The 18,417-nt window shown below is 35.7% G+C and overlaps 1 protein-coding gene and 1 long non-coding RNA gene across 5 annotated transcripts in view; one reads left to right on the plus strand and one right to left on the minus strand.

Annotated features, from left to right (window-relative positions):
- Positions 1–18,417, plus strand: part of LOC106869949 (conopressin/neurophysin) — a 110,664-nt gene that overhangs the window by 74,575 nt on the left and 17,672 nt on the right. For all 4 annotated transcript variants that reach the window (XM_014915903.3, XM_014915895.3, XM_014915916.3 and 1 more), the window contains exon 2: positions 15,241–15,442. In XM_014915903.3, coding sequence (XP_014771389.1) covers positions 15,241–15,442 — 202 coding nt within the window. The remainder of the gene's footprint in view (positions 1–15,240; positions 15,443–18,417) is intronic.
- LOC149131436 (uncharacterized) overlaps positions 8,044–18,417 on the minus strand; it is a 64,717-nt gene continuing 54,343 nt past the window's right edge. Inside the window, exons 2-4 of the long non-coding RNA XR_016237867.1 lie at positions 9,439–9,492; positions 8,632–8,718; positions 8,044–8,450 (exon numbers count right to left, since the gene is read on the minus strand). This is a non-coding gene — a long non-coding RNA (uncharacterized LOC149131436). The remainder of the gene's footprint in view (positions 8,451–8,631; positions 8,719–9,438; positions 9,493–18,417) is intronic.

Below are 18,417 nucleotides of genomic sequence, written 5' to 3' on the forward strand. Positions count from 1 at the left end.
ACTACATCGACCCCAGTGTTTCACTGGTACTTAATTCATCAACCCCAAAAGGATGAAAGGCAAAGTCGCGACGGGCGAAATACCGCTAAGCATTTCGCCCGGCGTGCTAACGATTCTACCACCTCGCTGCCTTCGTGGTTGATAAAATAATGCAACGGTCGAGTGCTGAAGTTGACAAGTACTAGTTATATATATATATATGTATATATAGGTGATATAAGTCTTGCTATGCGTCCCCACCCAAATGTTAGTCTTGTCTCTATGCTACAAAATACTTATTGTCATTAATTGCATTTGCGGTGACATTAACCCGGGATGGGCAAAGCCGGGTCCAACAGACAGTCAGGTTCAAGGGTCAACTTTATGACACAGACACGCACGTACACGCTGAAAAAAAAAAACAAAACAAAAAGAATCGCTCACAGACACCCACGCATGCATACATGTGTGTGAATGTGTATGCTAAATATCCTTCCCGTCTGATTTCGCTATACTGTTGAAGTAAGGGCGCTTAATGGTGTAATTTTAGATATATTATATTGGGAAAATAAAATACGGAATGATCGAGATTAGAATATTTTTTATAATATGACTGTTCTATGATGACTGACTTTGCGTGGAACTAAAAAAAAAACACCAAGAAGGTTAAAGGACGGAAGTGTTAAGTGAACAATGGGAAATACAGAGAGCGAAGGAAAGAGAAGGTTGATGGTGGAGGGTGGTGGGGAATGTTGTTGTTGGCACTCCGTCGCGTACAACGTCGAGGGTTCCAGTTGATCCGATCAACGGAACAGCCTGCTCGTGAAATTAACGTGCAAGTGGCTGAGTACTCCACAGACACGTGTACCCATAACGTAGTTCTCGGGGATATTCAGCGTGACACAGTGTGACAAGGCTGACCCTTTGAATTACAGGCACAACAGAAACAGTAAGTAAAAGTGAGAGAAAGTTGTGGTGAAAGAGTACAGCAGGGTTCGCCACCATCCTCTGCCGGAGCCTCATGGAGCTTTAGTTGTTTTCGCTCAAATAAACACTCACAACGCCCGGTCTGGGAATCGAAACTGCGATCCTATGACCACGAGTCCGCTGCCCTAACCACTGGGCCATTGCGCCTCCACGTGGAGGAGAATGATGAAATAAAGAAAAGGCGAAGGAATATGAGAGAATTGTGCAAAGACTAAACGTGCGATGAAAGTCATTGTACTGAATGAGGTGCAGAGTAAAACGAGGGCGTTTAGTCAAAGATTATGGTGAGAGAGAGAGAGAGAGAGAGAAAAAAACAGATGAAGGAATAATATGAAGAATAATAATAGAAGTGGATGAAGGGATGAAGTAGAAAGTGGAGAAGAAGTAGAAGAGAATAGTACAAGAAAAATTATAGAAATAGGTGAATAATTAAAAGAAAATAGGCATAAGTTGAGTCTGCACAAAAAAGAAATATAAATGAATAAATGAAGAACGAGATTGAAAATTAAGTGAAGGAAAAAGAAGAAAATAAAACAGCAAATAGGTAAAAAAAAAAAAAAAATGAAAAATTACTGAAAAATAAAAGGGAGAGAATCAGAAAAATTGCGATAAAAAAACAGTGAGAAAACAGTGAGAAATGATAAAAGATTATAAATATATTTATATATAAACGAAACATCAAAATGGTGGACAGATTGAAAGCGAAAAAGTAAATGAAAAAAAAAAAAAAAATAGAAACAGGGGCAACAAATATGAGTCAACAGTTGTGTTTTTCAAATTTCATAGCGATAGCTGTTGGCATATTATTTTCAAATATTTATTCACAAAGCTGAACATAAGAAGGAATAATTAATATTGACATAAACTACAAACACCTCCACATTTCTACAGTGCACACAAAAAAAAAAAGCTGGTAGAGTTCAATTCTGTTGTATAGTGTTTCATGCAAAAGGATTGGTTTTGGTTCGTTATATTATCATACATTACGTTTGGTTGTGTATTAATCTGTGATTGCGTTAATGCGTGTTCATACACACACACAGAAACACACACACACATATATATATATGTAATTATATGGGTATAAGTATACGTATGTGTGTGCATATGCAAAGCCTGTGTACTTGCTCGCCCTGAATATATATATATATATATATATATATATATATATATATATATATATGTGTGTGGGTGTGTGCATGCGTGTAAGTAAATATTTCTTCCCAAACTTAACAAATCTAAACAATATTATAACGCCTATTTGTACCAGTGGACGTTTTATTCCGATAAAGTTATTTGTTTTTCTTCGTATATATTCAATTACAAACACGCACAACACACACACACACGATTTGGATGTACTAGGTACGACTACTAAGAAAAATATAAATCAATACGCATTCAATACATTTGCTGCGTTAATATTTATTGTTGGAAGGCATTGAGCTGGCAGAAACGTTTAGCACGCCGGCCGAAATGCTTCGCGACATTTCTTCTATATTTACGTTCCGAGGTCGGCTTTGCTTTCCTTCTTTTGGGGTCGATAAATTAAGTACCAGTTGCGTACTGGGGTCCGTCTAATCGACTTCCCGCTCACCAAAAATTTTGAGCTTTATGCCTAGAGTAGAAAAGAATATTTATTATTGGAATAAGGCGGCGTGCTGTCTGATTCGTCATCACGCCGGATAAAATGCTTAGTGGCATTTCGTTCGTCTTTAGTTTCGGAGTTCAAAATCCATAGAGGTCGACAAAATAAGTATAAGTTAAACACTGGGGGGGGGGGGGGGTCGATGTAATCGACTGATCCGCTCCGCTGAAATTGCTGTCCTTCTGCCAAATTTTGAAATCAATATTTACTAAGAAAATGTGTTGCCAGAAAGGTTAACATGCCGGGAGGAAATTCCTAGAGTTATTTTGTTGACCTTTATATTCGAATTCAAATTTCTTCGTGGTCTACTTTGCTTCTCATCATTTTAGGGTTTATAAAATAGGGGTCAGTCGAGCACTGGGTTCGATATATGGGTTATATCAAACAAATAATAGACGACCAAGTTAACTTTGTTAAAATATCCGTAATAAAAATTTACATTTTTATGAAAACACACCAATATGGCCTGTTGAGCGGGAAATCTTTGGTAACACAACTGACACCCTCTAGCTTCAAATGTATATATATACAAGTATGTGTGTGTGTGTGTGTTTCTATAGTTTGAATATGATTTTCTCTAAAGACATGTTCTATCCAGACTTTAAAGTCGCCCTAAATATATGCAGAGTGTGAGAAGGTGAGTGTGACTGAGAGAGAGAGAGAGACGTAGGTGGTTTGTGCCCTTTCAGTGCCACTATGTTTTATCAGCGGACTCCAATGGAAAGCGTTAAATAAGACGATCTATACAGTATGAAATGATATACACGCATATACGTTCACACATATATATATAACCAGGTATATATCTGTATATAGAGTGTTTAGGTTAATATATATATGTATGTGTCTGTATACATGTATCCACATATATATACATATAGCTGAAATTTTCCCTGTAATAATTATACTATTCGTTACATATTTATTATCTCATACCTTCATACGGTGTCTACTAAGATCCCGTTGACAGGCCGCTGGTATTTGTAGTGTTAAACACCTTCGGTATGCAAATTAGGCACTCCTTCTGAGAGTAACGGATGCATTTGTTGAGTATATAAACAATTTGGCTGCCTGCTTCTCTGGAGACTGTCACAATGTTGTGGACGCCTCTGATGACAAGTCAATAAGGTTCGAAAATCGATTAAGGTTGTTTGTCATTTCTTTCAGTCTACAGAGAAATGTTTAAAATTTGCCCTGCCTATAATTATACCATATGATATATATATATATATATATATATATATATATATACACGTGTGTTTGTATGTATGTATATGTTCGTGCACCCGCTTATGTGTGCTTAGGGTAAGTTAAGTGGACAAGTACCGTAATTTGCAGCATCTGCTTGCATTTATTCACATTCTAAGTTGAGACCTAGACGAAAATATGTTTTTGTTCATCTGGTGTCCATAAATAAAACCTAAATAGATGTAAACTTATCTTATTGTTGTTTCGTAGTCTCAGATCAGCTATTTTGTTTTAGTAATGTAAATAGAAATAGATATATTGATGGAAATATTTCGATATGTTTTGTTGAAGAGAACATATTCTCCATATACTCCATCATTATTAAGTTAAAGATTCAATATAGCAAACAAAAAATAATAAATCTAAATAGAATCATCATTACCATCAGCCTCAAGATTATAACACATACAACAGTTCGTATGAACGTTTTTTTTTTTTCCCATAATAAACATTTTTCTTTCGAATTACATGTTACATTAACTAACATTTGTATAGGTTTTTATGATATTCTGAGAACTGATGTACGCAATGAAAGTACTCCATGATATGCGTGAAAAGCCGCTAATGCAATATCAGGTATTAAGTAAAAGGTGTGTTCGCATTAAACTTATTAATATAGGTGCTTTTCAATTTAGAGATTGATACACCTTCATAAAGTTTCTATCTTCTTTTTGCTTTAATGTCAAATATTATTAGTTTTCCTTATGCACGAATTTATATCTGAAAAAGATATTTTTTTGTCAAACTTTCTAAATTCGTAATCGATATCATTGTTATAGATTTAGAAGAAATGCCTGCAAAATCAAATTATCTTAGAGTTTCTGCGTTGGGCAGAACATCTCCAATATATATTTCACCTGTCTTCAGTCTGGAATTGAAACCGCGTCGCATGTAATTATCCGCAGCTTTAAAAAAAGTTTTAAACTTTTCGAAATATAGAACTTCTAACGGTTAAGATAAATACAGCACAAATGCCAGTGGCGGGGATGGGTGTGGCATTTCACTGGATTATAGGGAATATGCAGCATATCGTACTCACTTCCCCTCTCGTTCTCTCACCTTGTTTCACTATCTATCTCTCTCCGCACCCCTAACTCTTTCCCCACCTGTCTCTCTTTTCACTGATCCATTCCCCATTAGTCTCACACTCATTCCCGATATTTTCAATACTCCTTTAATCTCCCCCCCCCTCTCTCTCACTCTCTTTCATAATTTGCATTTCACGTTTTATTGAAGTCCTACGACGCCTGATGAAATGATAATCAAAGCACACTGATAAAAAACACTCATGTTAATATAAAAGCTTAACTCCAAACAAATACACATCACGTGCAATTGTGTTTTAGTACGGAACGCTTCACATCACATCGCATTCCCTGTGCGACGTCGCTTTAACAGTCGTCAAAATGTTTGTTTCAAGTTACACGCTGTTTCAAAGCGACGTCTGCGGTATGTAAGCCAGTGTGTTAAAAGGTTCTTTATACGAACATGGAATCTGATAATCTTGTGGAAGGAAGGTGAAAAAGAGATCATTTTCCCAGGACAAACATCTTACGTGGTTCATTTGTTTCGACAGGGAAACGCAATGAAGTGAATGTAAATAGGGATGGAAGCAAGCTTAAGATAATATTTTTATAGGAAACAATGTAAAAATTGACATATATACAACGTATGCATTTAAATATGTATATATATTACTGTACGTGTGTGTGAGTGTGTACCTGTATACGCAATATATATGTGACTGCATATATATGTGTGAATACATTGGGTCATCCCATAAATAATGCAGTTGTTTTTCAATTGCATGAACTAAAAGTCGGAGGGGGATGGGATAAACTACCTGCCTCAACTTGCCATAAAAAGCAAGTAATTTTACCTTGTTTCTGTTCTTAGTACAAGTTTTGAAGAACGCAGTTCGATTTTGACAATTATTTTTTCAAAGCTACAATGGAAGTGACAAAGATGCATTTTAGGTTTATTTTGCTTTATGAGTAAGTGCAATAAAGGTAACAATACAACGGAAAGAATAAGCCAGTGCCAATGGTGGTTCCAGAAATTCCGAGCCGGAAACTACAGTCTAAAAGATGTGTAAAGCTCGGCGAGGACGTCCCGCAAATCCTGGTGGAACAAAATCCCATCGTAACTGCTGAAGAACTAGCAGAGAAGCTTGGATTTGGTCATTCAGTTATAAACACATTTGCATACAGCCAATCAGAGCTCAAGTATCAAACTAATTCATGAGCGCATAACAAGTGACGGGCGATAAGATAAGGTCACTTGGGTAAGGAATGACCATGCTTCTTTTCTCTTTTAATAATGTTCTTGTTTCAACCATGGCTGCCTCTGCGTAATTTGATCTCCGAACATAAGGACGGTGGAAATGCCGCTATAAATTTTGCCCGGTGTTCTAACGATTCTGCCAGCTCGCCGCCATAATAATCCTTTCTACTAAACGCACAAGGCCTGAAATTTGTGGCGTGCCGGAGTGGGGGAATAAGTCGATCACATTGACCCCAGAGTTTCACTGGTTTCACTTAATTTATCGACCACGAAAGGATAAAAGGCAAAGTCGATCTTGGCGGAATTTGTACCCAGATCGTATAAACGAACGATCGAAGTACCGCTAAGCATTTTGCCCAGCGTGTTAACAATTCAGCCAGTTCATCGTCTTAATGCTCGCGCTTATGAGGACGAAGACGATGACGATAATGATGTGGATGTTGGAGCTGGTGGTGATGCTTATTTAAGGAGTAAGAATTATGTAGATATATGTGACGAGGTGTGTGTATGTATATATAATTGTAGATATTATGTACATACACACACAGATATATATATATATTTACGTAGGTATGTGTGTGAATATATATATATATATATATATATGTTTGTGTTACCGTATGTGACTTTCATATCTAACCAATGCTCTTGATGTAGATATCACTAATAAGTAAACCAATAACAACAACAAGTATGATGATAATAATATCGATTTATTTTGTCTTTTTGTTTCCCTCGTTGATGGTGTGTTTTTATTGCAGTTTTGAAAAATTCCAAATTCAGCACGATATTTCAAGATAATCCAATGTTAGTCGTCATATCTCTATAAACCTATATCAATAACTGTCTATCTGCCCATATGTCAGTCAGTCAATGTGACCGTCTATTAACCCATTCGATGCTCACGCGCATGTATATAAATATATATATATATATGTGTATTTGTAGGAAGAGAGAGAGAAGTAGAAGACAGATAGGTAGATAGATAAATAGACACATTAGACAGATAAATGAACAGATAGATAGATATACAGATAGGCAGAGATAGATTGAGTTGATAGCTATGTAGCTAACTAGCTAGCTAGATAGTTAGTTAGATAGATAGATAATGTACAGAGGCAGATTGATAGAAATATATAGACAAATTCATATAGACAGACATACAGGCAAACTGACAGATAGGTAGATAAATAGATGGATGAACGGATAGATAGAGGTAATGTGCTATGCAAATCAAAAGTATACTGCTACAAAAAACAAGACAGTCGCAAAAAGTAAACTACAAAAAGAAACTACAAAAACTACAGCTGCTACTACTACTATTACTACTACCACCCTCATCCTCCATGCTATCCTAACACTCCAACTTCTGGGTGTAAGTGACCGTTCGTTGTAATCTGTGTCATTTGCAGCGGAGAATAGGTTGCAATTAATAATTTAAATAAATGCACGTCAAATGTGATGGAAGGTTTGAGTCGTGTGTTGACAAATAGCAACGTATCTTTGACAGTGATAGGAATAAACAGGTGGGGTAAGAATCACGTGTACACGCAAAAAATATACATAAATAAGTAAATACATATAAACAAACCATAAATGTGATATTTACGTATGCATGTATGTATATATATATATATATACATCAATACATATATTCATGCATATATATTTATATTTGTACAATACACATAGAAACCCACTCAGAGAGAGACAGAGAGAGAGAGAGATACAGCGTTGCTCTGTGGTAAGACGCTTGCTTCCCAACCAAATGTTTCCGGGTTTCAGTCCCATTGTGTGTGTGTGTCACTGTTCGTACCCCACAATTGCTTCACAAGCGAAGCTAGTGTGTTTATATCCCCGTAACCTCGCGGTTCGGCAAAAGAGACGGTTAGGATAAGTACTAGGCTTACAAAGAATAAGTCCTTGGGTCGATTTGTTCGAACTAAATTCGGTGTTCCACCATGGCCGGTGTCAAGTGACTGAAACAAGTAAAAGAACATATATATATATATAATATAAATAATATATACACACACGCACGCACGCACGCGCATATATATAAATCAAAGGTAAAAACACACTAACGGAAATCGTCAAAACATAACGAGTAGGAAAAGGACGATAGCATATCAGCGCCAAACAGGATACTCAAGATACACGGATCATTCGCAGCCAATGGCTTCTTCAGTCGGAGTCTGGAATGTCCTGATGTGGTGAGTAAAGCACTGGCACAGTTGGCGCTACTTGGTGTCACTCGCAGTCGTGGTATATTTCCTTTGGATCTGCTTCAGGAATTCCGCAGTGTCTGTTGAAATAATAATCGATTAAGTAAACAGAAGATGGAGTTAGTATAACTCTTTATTGTGTGTGTGTGTATGTATGTATGTATATTATATATATACAGACATATACACGTTAATACACACACACACAAGATTCTGGCTGTGCGGGGGGGGGGGATAAAAGAAACATAGGAGTGTACTTACAAGTTAGGGATCTTGAACGTTTTGCTATTGATTAAATATTTGTACATGATTGACGGCTTAGCAAACAAACATCTGATGCGTTCCATACTATAGTGAAAAAAAATATAGATTGACGTATGTTTGTGTGTGTGTTCGTGTCAGCTGCTCAATAAAAGCATTAGGAAAATTCAATGTTTGAATCAAGATAACACAATATACTTTTGAGTGACTTTCTGTGTAGGTATAAGTATGTATATATATATATATATATATATATAGGGGAAAATTTGGCTGACAATTAGGAAAAAAAAATAGAAGTCTTTACCGTTTCGAGCCTAAGCTCTTCTTCCGTAAAGATAGGAGAAAAAAAAGCAATATATATATATATATATACACACACACACACACATATTCATATATGTGGCCTGCCATTAAATACTATGTTTATAAACATATAATAAATGTAGAGGCAAACGGGGAACAGACACAGAAGATAACCAAATTCTCATCAGTTATCATCCAGCGGGTCAGATGTAATTTTGTATGTGTATGTATATATATATATATATATATATGTGTGTGTGTGTATTTCTCTGCGTGTATATATACGGATACACCCTCTCACTGTCACATACACTCACACATCTGCTAAAGCACACACACACACATTTTCATGATGTAATTGAATGGATTACATAATCAATACAATAAAAATAATCAACACTGATTTTATATGTTTTATTAAATTAAACTCTATGCAGTAAATACTACATTAAATTAATTAACCAGCTAATTGTTTAATTGACTCTTAAACTGAATATTTTATACCTTTAAACTGTTTCCCAGCAAATCTTGCATCTCCGTATTGTAATTCGATTCAACCTATCGATTAATCGATAGAAATGAAAGCAATCAGTATAATATAATACACTCAAAATAGTAATTATGCCCTGAAACAATAAAATTTCAATGAATAATAAAGAGAAAAAAATGAGAGTAATGCATACTCGACAGAAGTCTCTACCCACCCACAAATAAATAAATAAATGTATAAAATTAATAAAATATGAAAAAATTATATATAGGAGACGAAAAAGTGTAATACACCTACGCGCAGACACACAGTCAGACACAAACACACCTACGCACATACATTTATATATAAAATGCATATGTACATATATACATGCACATATGCACGCACTTATAAATATATATATACATATTCATACTTGCATGTATGTAGATGTATATATATTCATACGTGCTTATATATATATGTATGTATGTATGTATATATATAATGTGTGTGCATGCATGTATATCAATATACATTCATTCGTTCCTATATGTATATGTATGTACAAGTATGTATATACACACACAACCACATACATACGCAAAACACACACGCTCACAGATACTACATACATACACACATATGCACACAATTGCACACAATTGCACGTGCGAATGTATATGCATCTATATAGGCATGTATGTATATAATGTGTATATGTGAAACAGAAAAAAAAAATCTAAAAAGAAAAAAGAAAAAAAACTCTTTCGTTATAGAATTCACTTGAGGAATTCTTCACCGCAATAACTAAATCTTTTGCAAAAGACAACGAAGCTGCCATTTAGTTAGGTATCAAATTTAAATCGATTATCCTAAACATTCTGTGAACTCTACAACCAGGTTCCTGATGGATTGGAATCAGGTTCCACCAATTTATGTATTTACTTATGTATTTATTCATTCTTGCATGGTTAGATTTCAGCTATCTTTTTTTGTTTGTTTTACAATCAATGAGCGTTGTTGTTGATTCTTGTACAATAATGCAGTGGGTGTCTTTAAATAATGATGATGATGATGATAATAATAATAATTACAACAGCAATAATAATAGTGAAATGAAAAAAACAATGAAATGCATTTTTTTGCAGAAACTAAAAGCTTCAGTGTCATCTCACTATAACCATGTGTACGTGAGAGAGAGATTATGTGTGTGCACGTGTATGTATACCTGTGTGTGTTTGTGTGTGAGTGAGAGAAGGAGAGAGTATGCATGTGCACGCACCTGTATGTGTGGGCGCGTGTGAGAGAAACTGTGTGTGCGATAGGCCATGTGTGTGTATGTGTGCACGTATTTGTGGTGTGTGAGAGAGAGTCAGAGAGAGAGAGACGGCGAGAGCGTATGCATGTTTGTATATGTGTGTATTAGCATATTTCTGCCATTCTATGTATCTCGGTGTATGTCGGATTTTCCCGCGCTCTCGCTCCCTCGCCGTTTCTCCGTCACTTTACCTCCCTCCCTCCATATCACTCCTATCTCCATCACACTGCCTCTCTCCCTCCCTCTTCTTTCTTTGCACACATTCTCTCTCTCTCTCTCAATTTCTTCAATCCCCCCTCTCTCCCTCATTCATACACCTCATTCTCAACTTCATCACAGTCTTCATCTTTAAAGTTATCCTTTCCTCATTTACTCACATCAGGACACCCCCCCCAAACATCGTTTTACGCGTCTCTAACTCTTTCTCCGCATCTCCCTCTCTTTCTTTCATACATTCCTTTCCCCACCTCTTCCTCTTCCTACACAGAGAAATACACACATACAGACACGCAAACACACATATACACACCATACATAAATAGCTGCACACCTATATATGTACCACAAGAGACATGAAATTTCCATTTTTGAGAGGTTGTTTGACTTTTACCAAGCTTACTTTTCCATCTCAAGTTAACACCCCTCTCTCTGTCTCTTTCTCTCTCTCTCTCTTTCTCTCTCCCTCTCTCTCTCTCCCTGTCTGTCTTTCATTTTATCAGAATTTTTCTCTCGCTGTCTCACTTCAGTATACATGTCTTAACTCGTACACCTTTATACACACAAATTTATAAAATGCATATTCAAGCACCTACTCATGGGTAATGCATGCATACATACGTACGTACACATAAACACACATGCATATATTCACGCGCACGCACATATAAATGTATATACACTGAGTTACTGAAATATTCATATATATATATATATATATATATATATAATATGCAGAGATCATTGAGATATACACACATACATACATGTGCGCAGACACAAATACACGCATGCATATACACACATGTATATATATATATATATATAGAGAGAGAGAGAGAGAGAGACAAACAGACAGACATACAGATATAGATAGATAGATAGATACGTAGAGACACACACATTTGTATATACGTGGTGTATTTCATAAATATGCCAGTTCAATTATCACAGTAGCATGAAATTATTAGTAGCTCTTTCGGTTGTGTATTTAACTTTATATATATATATATATGCATATATATGTATATATATATATATATATTTCCATTATTGCCTGAGGTTAGTCACGGTAACAACGCCAAGTCAATCATTCAATATATCAACGTACACCATTACTGTAACTAGCTGCCTTACACTAACCTTTACCTTATAATACAGTAAATAACCATAAGTATAATCTTCATATCTTGCACTACTTCTTCCACAACCATTATTAGCATTAGCACCATCGACACCATTCACCACAACTGCCAGTTCCACTATGGCTTCCGTCGTGACTGACACCATTCATAATCCCGCAAACACGGCAATAATGTAGCCGCCGCCGACGCTACCACCACCTATATGCATGTAATATGTACGTATATATATATATATATATATATGTGTGTGTGTGTGTGTGTGTGTGTGTATAGGACAGATTTCCAGTCTGCTTTTACCAACTTGTCTCATAAGTCAGCATTCGTCCAAGGGCTCATGTTGGAGACAGTTGCCCAAGGTGCCACACATTGGCACTGAACCATTGAAAATGACACTAGCGTGCTTACAAACCCGAGCTCCTCAGTCACACAGCCAACGAACGCCTCTGCATAACATGCAATACCATTTCATTTGATTCCCTGCTTGTCACTTCTACATAATCCTTCTACTTTCACAAACACACAAATCCGCAAGGACAAACATACTTAAAGCTAACAAACGCGTGATTCTACGAATTACTTCATTATTTTCCTGCAATGATGGTCACGCTTATTCCATTTATCACTGTTTACTTTCCATTGACAAAGAAATTTTTTTTTTTTTTTTGTTTCACAACTTCCTGTCGGACATTCAAGCTTGTTACATGTTTTGAACGGCCATCATGAGATTATTTCCCAGCATATTGTCCATCCATTTCATTCTTTATGATTCTGCGTATGCAATTTTTTTACTCACGTGATATATTTACATATTCTCATGCACACACACGTGTGTGTATGTATACAGGGTGTCCACAAAGTCTGGGTACATGGGGATTAACGCATACTTTAAGAAATTATTGTTTATGTTATGAATTTATTTACTCCGTGTACCCAGACCCTGTATATCTATGTAGATATGCATTCACATATACAGTTGGCACTAATGTTTGCTGGAAATAGCTGCAGATAACAATACGACGCTATGTAAAGCTTTACTGAAATATATACCTGCTAAGATGTAAGTGGGCAGCGAACATAAAAAAATTTTCGTCTTACATCTAGGCAGAACATCGTAAAAATGGACAACTCAGAATTGATAATCTAGGACCCGAGTTTTGGACTTTCAAAAATACAGATGTTATCGTAAATTTGATTAGTCCTCATCAGCTGTATATATATATATATATATATATATATACAATATATATCAAAAATTTAAATGAGTTTAGACGCTAATATCCATTATTATTGAAATTTATTGCCTATGTCAACATTTCTGCATGAATGCATGCATTTTTGTGTGTGTGTGTGTGTGTGTGTACGTAAAATTTTATGTAACTAGCATATCGATGATCAAGTCTATTGATGAGTGAAGTGTTTCACCGCGATCGCAGTGGATCAATGGATAGAATATAATATAATGGGAAATCCGAGAACACTTCAGGAAATAATGTGATGCCCTATTGACTCTGCATATTCATGGATAGAATTCTTGGAAAATTAATAAAGCGATAAAGAAAGTAAATAAAGACGAAATAATTTGGTGTTCTGTGTTTCTGGATTGAATTTTAGTCTCTTATGTTCAAAACTTTCATTATTAAAATATTTTGGAAGTGTGAAGTCAAGGACAAAATTATTGTTAGAGTTAAAGAAATCCAATTTGACTATATTCAATTTGATAGCGTTAGATATGAAGAATTGAAGACGATAATACATGATAATACGAAATCACGCTTGATGCAAATCGACAAAGTGCCAAGAATATCCAATACTCTGAAAGTCGTATATGAACTCGAAGAATAAATGGAAATTTCCACTAAAGAAATTACATTTAAGTCGTTATTTCCTTCAATCTAAAATTCATTCTTTCCTTTTTCTCCGAACGATTTCAACTGTTATTCACTTGCTTAGCAAATATACAGAGGGTATATTTTTCTACTATGTAATGAACCGAAATCACATATGTATTTATTTAATACACACATGAGTGTGCATGAGTTTAAAGGGATATATTATCCGGGCAGATACCATGGTAGCTCTTAGTTAAGTTCCCGGAGACGGTTATCCGCAACGATAAATATTCAACGTTTATGGCTACTAGGTGTCATCACTCACTATATATATATATATAGTGGGAGAGCGAGAAAGTGAGTGAGAGAGATAGAGGGAGAAAGAAACAGGCAGACAGTTGGAAACAAAGAAATAGACATTAATATAATTTGTTTACAAATTATTTGAATATTGGGTTTATATATTGTCCCTTATACAGGCGAAATTGCAACTAGAGGCAATCAAGGAATCTTATAGCTTAGTAGTAGTAAGCTCATTATATCAAATACCAAGGAAACTAAATGAATTTAATTTTCGGTGGGTTTTAATATAACAACGAAAATGTAGAGGAAAAATATAACCCAAAATAAATTGTTAAAGTCGCTCAACTAGTACGGAATCGGAACAGTAGTTTTAATTTAAAAGATGCGTCTTCTGTTTCGGCAGGAAATACATAACCTCACCACACAATACATAACTTCACAAACTTTATATATTTAGTAGTTTGCTACTGTTAGTTAAATATTGAGACTGATTTGGTTGTATATATATTAAAAGATTCTGCAATTTCGAATGTTATTAAAACATAAAAGATTTCAAGTTAATAAATTTTTTTCCTTGTTTATTCACTCGTACACAATTCGAACTGTAACACTTCTCCCCAACTATCCATAGTTGTATGTATGTATGTATGTACATTACCAGAGTAAATCATTGTAAATATCATTAAAAGCCATCTCTACTCATTTTTTCAATATATATAAATATATATATATATATATACATATATATATAATACTTGTACATATGTATATATGTGTGTGTGTGTGTGCGTATGTACATGCATGGGACATACAAACAAAAATGTGAGACATTGGATCTCTCCTCTATGAGTATAATTATTTTGCTTTAAATTTTTATTGAAATTGTTTAACGTGAACACGCAACTCAAGCTTATGATTTTATATATGCTTGGACGTGTACACATAAATGTGTAATATAAAGGAGTCAGTACATATTTTTCTTAAAAGATTTCTGTTTTTTTCCCCCCTTTTAATTACTAGTGTATGTCTTGCGGACCAAATGGTGAAGGCCAGTGTGTTGGATCCAACATATGCTGCCACAAAGACGGTTGCATCATAGGCACGCTCGCAAAGGAATGCAATGAGGAAAACGAGAGTACGACAGCATGTTCTGTGAAAGGGGTGCCGTGTGGAACCGACGGACAAGGACGATGTGTTGCCGATGGTGTTTGCTGCGATGAATGTAAGTATACGGTCATATAATCATTCATTCTTCAGTTTATTTACGTTTTACCTGCGGAAGTTAACTATATGGCAGTGAATAAAAATTGGTCTGGTCACTGAATCGTGAATCTTGCCATTGAATCGTAAAAGGACTTTAAAAATCACATTTTATAAAAAGACATAATAAAATTGGAATTTATAAGAACTTTCCAGGTGGTGTTGAATTTCATAACTGCTTTCTTTTATTAAATGTTCCATACCTAAAGTAATTAAGAAGCAACTTTCTTCATTATAGCAAAATTATTATGTTTCTATATATATATATGTGTGTGTGTGTAGGGGGGGGGGATATTATACCATTTTACAACAATCTGAGAATATTGTTGTGCCCACTGTATACAATACATTTGGCACATACATATGTGGATATATGTATGCATACATAAATATATGTTTATGATTATATAGTCTAGGTATGTGTGTATAAATCTGTGTGTGTGTGTGGCTGGCTCCCGCATCGCTTGACAACCAGTGCTGGTTGGTATAAGTTATTCTACCGTATTCTATTCATCACTTTCAATTCCAGATTGAAACTATTTTGCTTTCTCTAGGACTTTAATGTGTTGTGTTTTTCAAATGTATGAATGTCACTACTTCACACCGCCAAATAACACTCATGACCTCATGCATCATATGAATTTGAAAACTTCGTGAGATCTGAGATAATTCGTTTTCAGCGGTGGAATCCAAATAAGACCTAAACTCAACCAATTTTCCATGGAGATCGCAACACTCCCTCCTGAAGGGAGCGCCGGTCCGTTGTTGGGTCAAGTCCCAAAGATTGCTGGAATTCATTTACAGTTGAGTGAGCTGTAGTAATCTGAAGCGAACTGTTTTGCTGAAGGACACGACGCGCCTCCCGATTCTGGAGCCAAACCATCAAACAAAGAGATGAAAGGCAAAGTAGACCTCGGTAGAATTTCAAATCAGATCGTAAAGACGGACAAAATGCCACAAAATATTTTGTCCGGCGCGGTAACCATTCGGCCAGCTCGCTGTCATACTTGACATTGGTTTCAAATTTTGGCAGAATGCCCGTAATTTCGGGATCGGGGATAATCGATTAGATCAACCCCACTGCACAGCTGGTACTTATTTTATTAACCTCAGAAGGATAAAAGGCAAAGACGACCTTGGTGGAATTGGAACTCAGAACGAAAAAACGGACGAAACGCCACTAAGCACTTTGTCCGCCTTGTGCCTTAAGTTAATAAATAATCCAGTCCCTTTGAGAATAAACTTTTAGAACAGCAACTATATCTCATGGGAATGGTGCGGATGTTTACTCCCATTGTAGAATTCAAAGAACAAGATATGTGCTAAGAGGTATTGACCTGGATTGAATTGAATGAAGCATAGATTAATAAGTGTTTGAAGCTTTAACACACATTCCAACGTTGTTCAATTTCTCTAATATTCTGGTTCACATTTTTTATATTCACGTTGTGTTAGTACAACCCGCCCACACTCAGACACACGTGCACAATAAATGTGTCTATGTGTGTTTATATTTGTGTGTGTGTGCGTAATAGTTTTTTTTTCTTTCTTTTTTGTGTGACGTGAGTTTCACGTCAAAACGAGCTTCAAACGGGAAGTCATTTCGTCTGAAGTTCGAAGTGACTGAAACTCGAGTCGCAAATAGAGACGAGAAATGAGTTCAACGAAATACAATCTTCATTACTGAATGTTCTAATCAGCTTTCATTAAGAAACTAGAATTTTTGTGTGCGTGTGAGTGTGAATCTCTGTGTGTATATCTATCTGTCTGTCTTTCTCTCTTCGCTCTCTCTCTCTCTCCATACACAAACACACACACACATATATATATATATATCTTTCTGCATGTGTATACATACATACAGTCACACACATGCATGAGATAACAAAGGTATAAAAGACAGTGAGTATAACAAGAACAACAAAGGAAAACACCCAACCTTTTATTAATATAAAAGTAACAAAAATTCGGTGCGCTGGTAGAATCATTACCGAATGTAATACAAGGTTTGTACACTGAGTTCGAATCCCACCGAGGTTGACCTTGCCTTTCATCCTTTTTGAGATCGATAAAATAAGTATGGGTCGAACACTGCAGTTGATGTAATCGATTAAGTTGTCTAATATTCAATCCAAATTAGAAACAATGTAAATAGGATTTATTTGTGCTTCATTTTTGTATGTGTCACCATCCATTGATACGGTTGCAAAAACAACGAAAAAGAAAAACACAATGTTCTCAAATTTTGCCATAAGGGCAACAATTTTGGGGGAGAGGGTGAGTCGATTACATCGACCTCAGTGTTCAACTGGAACTTATTTTATTGATTCCGAAAAGGATGACAGGCAAAGTCGACTTCGGCGGAATTTAAACTCAGAATATGTAGCGACAGACGCAATACCGCTAATGATTGTGCCAGCTCGCCGCATCCAATACTACTATTAATGATAATAATAATAAATGAGAGGAAACTGAACCAGTGAGTGTGTTACATATTAAGGCATTATGACCCTCCCCAGACAGCAAAATTTATTTATACAATGTGTTGAAATGAAGCAAGTTTGAATGAGGTCTGTTTTAGTATCATTAAACCTGTACTTGATAAGTTTTTCTTTATTTTATCAGGCCTTAATTGTTCACAAAACGTAATTTCGTTACCTCGACACTCTAGACGTGAGAATCAATAGGTGTGTCTTCCAACTGATTTTTATAATTAATATGCAAATCGAACTAATACGAGCAAGTTATGGGATATTTCTCATTTCTAGCAACGTTGGGAATTTGTGCGGTTGTAAATTTATCATCATGTGGCACCTACGTTGACAGAAGTAACCTTCATTTTTGAGTTATACTTATTTTGTAAACGTGTATTATACAGCAACGGTGTCGTCTAGGATTTGAACCACTTATCTATCGGCCCGCTTTATAGTACACTAT

This window comes from Octopus bimaculoides, chromosome 22 (genome assembly GCF_046866305.1).
Source record: "Octopus bimaculoides isolate indiv1 chromosome 22, ASM4686630v1, whole genome shotgun sequence".
Lineage (NCBI taxonomy): Eukaryota > Metazoa > Mollusca > Cephalopoda > Octopoda > Octopodidae > Octopus > Octopus bimaculoides.